General features: G+C 39.4%; 1 protein-coding gene across 1 annotated transcript in view; it reads right to left on the reverse strand.

Moving 5' to 3' along the window:
• LOC147021386 (coiled-coil domain-containing protein 149-like) overlaps positions 1-6,000 on the reverse strand; it is a 74,374-nt gene that overhangs the window by 60,953 nt on the left and 7,421 nt on the right. The window contains exon 2 of the mRNA XM_085891291.1: positions 2,489-2,580. Within this exon, the coding sequence (XP_085747417.1) occupies positions 2,489-2,580 (92 nt within the window). The remainder of the gene's footprint in view (positions 1-2,488; positions 2,581-6,000) is intronic.

The raw sequence follows: 6,000 nt of genomic DNA on the forward strand, positions 1-6,000 counted from the left end.
CAGGTGGTGTGGCAGCTCTCACACTGATGTCTTTCCGTCAAAAGTGGCCCCTCTCGAAACTAATCATGAAGATCACTGTGCTAAGGGGTTGTCTTTTTGTACACATCCCCTTCAGCACAGAGCTGTCAACCCTTCCTTCGATGGTCGAGAATGGGTATCATGTCAACTTTCTCTTTTTCCATAAACTATTCTGAACTCCTTCAGGACGTATTTCGGTGCTCTTCTTTCAAAACAAAATGTATCTGTGTTGTAGTTCTTCCGTAAGCCTTGACTCTGCACACAAAAAGTTCTTTCTGAACCCGAACATCACCATCTTGGTGGTCCAAAGTTTGTCCAATCATTGTTGTTGTTGTTGCTCTTCCTGCTGTATCATATTCACAAGATTCTAATGCGTGACTTGGAATCAAAATGAAAATGAATCTAATGCATGACTTCGTTAAGAATGTAATGCGAGACAGTACAAAATTAAATGTTTTTATTTGATCGCACCTTACAACCAAAAGTAAAGTCTGGAGATTAAAGGAGAGAGAAGCACGTGCCATGTCTCACAGCAAGAGAAAGGGACAGGCATGGGAGAAGAGAACACGTCATCACCCCCATTATAAGAATCATGACGCTTATGTGGAAGAGGAGTGATTACTCACTCATGTAACTGATCTCTTGTTTTCCAACTATTCTTTTTGATCCAAAAAAAAGAAATTATTTCCTGAAAATTTTATGCAAGAGTTTCTCAGTTGCACTTTGTGTGAACTTTAAATAACCAGTAATACGTGCTCCCCCTAGGATTGAAATATGGGGTCAGTGAATCACTTACTCGAGCATGGGAGAAGATCGTGGAAACCGATGCATGTTTTTAATCGACAAATACATTTATACATGTAGAGAATTTGCTTATTTTTGTATGAAATGTTATAATTTTCACTCACAATTAGCATGACTACAGGACATAGTTGTAGACAGAAGTGATTTTCACCCAAACTTAAATAAAATATATTTTTTTCCAGAATAGGAATCATTTCCTACCCTAAATACCCCTTCCCTATGGCGGTGGTCAGAGGTTAAACCACTTGCGTTATGCAATGTGTTGAGGCGAAAATTGTAAGTCGTCTCCCCACCCTCACGCCATGAGGGCAGGGAAAGGATATAATTTGTGCTCCTGACCAGACCCTGAGTACCCTGAGCACGTATGCAGATTTTTGGAGAAATTGGCAAACCAGTTTTTGATTCTATTAGCTTCATATATATGGTATATATCCAGAGTTGCCAAATATTAGTATGGAGGTGTGCATTGCATTCATAAGTACCAATTTATTTACTTTTTATAAAGAAAAACTTGACATGAGACAGCCTTTGGGGATGCCTTGGAATCGTGTAAACACAGTTTAATTGTCCTGCGGCATACCTCTGAAGAGCCCGTGCTTTTAGTTTTTGTTTTTCATAATTAGAGTTTCAATGTGTATGTATTATTGCCTGCTCAGAGATTGCCACCAGCAACAGGCCACACTCACATGACCATGCCCAAAGAGGCAGAAACCACACACCACAAGTCCTGGAGCAAGATGAGGCCTGAGTTTTTAACAGTTGGAGTAAACAGGCCGTTTAATCAAATACTAGTGAAACAAGACTTGTGCCAGAATGTTTGTAAAAGAAAACTAATTATTTTTTAACCAAATTAACCAGATTACTTTAAACCTTTACTTAACTAAGCAAATACACAGAAAGATGCCGACTACTGGAGGAAAAAAGGAAAGCTGACGTTTTGGGCATTAACCCTTTGCGAGAGAAAAATACGTCTCTTTGCTTTGACGAAAGGTTCATTCAAAAATTTGCTTCCTATGGTGATCAGTTTACCTTTCTTGATGTTAATTATAATGGATAGAATGAAAGCATAACTTGATCTCAACGTTCCTTTGAATTTGATCCATTACATTATCCAATCCACAATTCTCTGGCTGCCACTGGAAGAGATGCAGTCCCTGGAACTCCCGAGCCTTACTATCTGCCATAACTGTCAATGATAATATCATCATGAACTTTCCATGATAACAGCACCAACTGCTCGCCACAGTCTGGACAATAATGAGCTGCACCGAGTTCATCACATATTACAAGGTTTTCACAATGAGCTCCATGGGGTATGGCTCCAAATTCTAGGCTGCTGCTCCTGCTTCCCACCTTGCTCCTCTTCAGGTGGTCAAAAACAAGGTATTCCCCACCATAGGAATATCAAGACAAGAGCTGGATTTTCAAGGGCTGTCACTCTGCTGGAGGCTGCAAGTTGGTGGTCTCTCGATTGTACATAAGCTAACATCTGGCCTTGCTTCTTCTGCCCTCTCCCACTTCTCAGTGGCTCTTGTGCTTCATTTTGTTTGCCAACATAATGTAGAGAACCATTTATAATCATGAATTCCTTCAAGTAAGCAGATTAAATACAAGAACCAATCACAAGATTTAACATTTCCCAACAAGCCAACAAACTGTTATTTACCTCTGAGATTTTTTCTTGGAAAAACTTCCACCTTCCTTTTTTGACTGTTTTTTCCCCTTATTGGTGGAGGATTTTGAACTCGCAGAGTTGCCCTAAAAAAACAAAAACATATTTGAAAATCTTCAATGGAATAAAACTGCATTGAAATGTATTTAACTTCATTTATATTCATCTGCATCAGCATGCATTTTAATCCTTCAAAATTTCCAACACTCTCAACACCCCGAAGGTGACAAGAATAAAAACGTGACAAGAAATCATTCGTTTAAACTTTTTGTTCATTCCAGTGTTGTCATAGAACAAATTGGTAAATACACGTTATCCCGTTTATAACGAGACTCGGTTGTAATGGTGGGAGCGTCCGCTCTGAGTCTGACAGGTCGGCTGTTTGAACCCTTGTCTCGCTGTCCCAAAGACTTCAAAAATGTTACAAGGTACTTCCTTCCCTGATGCTCAGCATTTGAAAGGACAAAGTATGGACAGTCATAAGTTAGCAATAAAAATGCACCCTTTTATGGGTCTCATGGCCTTCTGTGTTGAAGTTCCTTGAAAGGGAACTATTGATTATAACAACTATCAGAGTATCCGCCCGACGGATGATCTTGTTCCAGGCATACAACACATTCTTCTGATATATCCCTTTATTTGGTGGTGTATAGGCAAAGGACCGATGCGACAATCACTCCTGAAAATAAATTTTTTAACACCGGGTTACGTACTTGAAGAAAAACCATGGGTACTGCCAAAGTGCATATATAATACACTGGTTATATAACTCGGATAATTCGAATTGCACTGGCCCATAGGCTGGCACCAGAGGTGTGAAGCCTGAGGCCTGTAAAAGTTCTGTTGTCTTCATCAGGCCATGACACCTGTCAGCTCCAACCTTTCGGTATTTGTGGATCTTTTTAACAGTCGCTTCGGTTGTTTTGCATTTAATTAAAAACTTATAGGGAAGGCATGGCGATTGCGAATATTACACTTCCAAAGGCATCCTCAGGTGACCAAAATGGTGGACGTACGATTTTTTTTTTCAAGTTACAATTGTGGGTGGAATCAGGCCAGCATTACAACCAATGGGTTAAGTGCAGACATACAGTACATACATTTATACATATATACATACAAACACTTGCTCCATTATATATAGATAAGCATGGAATATGACACTACCAAGAAATCATTATTGATTGCATTTTGTAAAGAAAATCTTCGATGCCCTGTTGTTGTCCTCATCCCTCCCACCAAGTCTTGTTACCTCGACCACCGAAGGCGGACAGGAGGTTATGCTTTCACCCCTGTTTGTTTGTCTTTCTGTCTGTGAGCAGGATATCTCAAAATGTTGTGGACGGATTCAGACAAAACTTGTGGAGAGGTTGGATACGTGATCAGGACAAATAATTTTAATTTTGGTGAAGATCCGGAATCGGATCCGGATACCAAAATTATTTTTTTCAAGTAATTCTTCACCATTGAGAGATAGGGCCAAAAACAACATACAGCACGATATCTCAAAAAAGTTATAGACAGGTTTTGACAAAACTTAGTGGATGTGTTGGGGAGGTGACACGAACAAGCCGATTAGATTTTGGTTCAGGAGAGATGCAGATCTGGCCGATCAGTGGGATATAAAACGGAAACTGTTCAGCCTGGGGGAGGTATGCACTCCTCCGAGTGCCATTCTACTTTGTTCTGTTTTGCCACGTGTAGCTCTATGAGTGATTTTTCATTTGTTTGTCAATTGCCTACAGGTCAAAATTTTCAACCCATTTTCATGAAACTTCACCATCTAGTAGAGCTCGTCACAGCAAGAAGGCTATTATTGAGGTCAAAAAGTCAACATAGGCCAAAGGTCAACAACTTTAATTTCTAAAATCTTCAATTTTCATCCGATTTATTTGTAGTTTGAAGAGGATTTGCAAATCAGGTCATTGAATTCAACCACCAATTATTTCTGAGGTCAACGTGGGCCAAAAGGTCAACAAAAGTCAGATTTCTAAAATTGTCACTTTTCATCCGATTAACTTGAAATTTGAAGAGGAGTAGCAGATTTGTTCATTGAAGTCATCCAACAATTATGTTTGAGGTCAATGTAGACCAAAAGGTCAACATAGGCCAAAGGTCAACAATGTAACTGAAATTTCTGAACTCCTCAATTTTCATCCGATTGATTTGAAATTTGAAGAGGATTTCCATATCAGGTCAGTGTGTTCAACAAACAGTATTATTGAGGTCAACACAGACCAAAAGGTCAACGCAGGCTAAAAGGTCAACATTAGCCAAGTTTCTAAAATTGTCAACTTTTATCTGATTGACTTAACAGTTGAAGAGTATTTACATCTTTGTTCTTTGAATTCAACCACCAATTATTTTTAAGGTCAAATTTGTTTGAAGGATTTTGCAAGTATCATGCTTTGCATGACATCTTTCTTGAATCTGGATCTGGCTACTAGAATTTTTAAAGGCATTCTTCACCATTCAGAGATGGAGCCAAAAACGATATATAGCACGGTATCTCAAAAAGTTGTGGACGGATTCGGACGAAACTTGGTGGGCAGATTGGGTGTGTGACAAGGACGAAATGATTCAACTTTCATGAAGATCTGAATCTAGATCTGATACGAGACTTTTTTGTGATTCTTCACCAATGAGTGATGAGGCTAAACTGATATCGATCACGATATCTCAAAAAGTTGTGGACAGATTTGGACAATTTTTTTTTTCCTGCTTATGGAATAAACTCCCACACTCTTCAATCCCACTCCTCCCTCCAGGTCTTTAAAACAGCTGTTCACCATCATCTCATATTTTCCTCCATCCAAAATGTTGATCTTTATGAGCCCCGTTAATCCCCCCCTAACTCACCACCTTCAAATTCCATGTTTTTCTTCTTGAAGGACCCGATTGTACAAACTTACTTACCCTGTGTACCCTACCCCATCCTTCTCCCTTCCACAGATTCCCTCTCCCACCCCTCTTGTCTCTTGCCTTGTTATACGTTTCTGTGTATTAGCTCTTACATGAGCCTCGACTTGGTATACAGTGAAAAGTAAAAAACATAAACAAGAAAAAGAGCAATCAGAGATTGCAGACCCTCGCCAGGACTTATTTTGTGTGGTGTATTTTGTGTGGTGTATTTTGTGTGGTGTATTTTGTGTAGTGTTTGTGTAGTGGTGTGTTGTGTAATCAATAAGAGACATAATTAGAACTGCCGCTTTATAACCGCTGGCAGTGATGACCGGGTACCAAGATGTCCCACTTTGATGCAACCCCGCTTTGATTAGACACCTGACCCTGATCCATGACGTTTTTCATTGTTATTGAATTTAATTTAGAATGGGATTAAAATTAATTCAATTCAAATGAAATGGATAACCAAAGGAGGTACAGTCCTCCAATGGAGTAATCAGAAGGAACCTGAACAAGAAAAAAGCAAAGATGAACTCATCAGGAGGAACCTGGATAGGATTCACATTTTAGCTGCTACTCCTCTATCCTCAAACCCAACCAGG

This window comes from Eptatretus burgeri, chromosome 8 (genome assembly GCF_056783735.1).
Source record: "Eptatretus burgeri isolate ZD-2024b chromosome 8, Ebu_testis_v1, whole genome shotgun sequence".
In the NCBI taxonomy this organism is placed as follows: domain Eukaryota; kingdom Metazoa; phylum Chordata; class Myxini; order Myxiniformes; family Myxinidae; genus Eptatretus; species Eptatretus burgeri.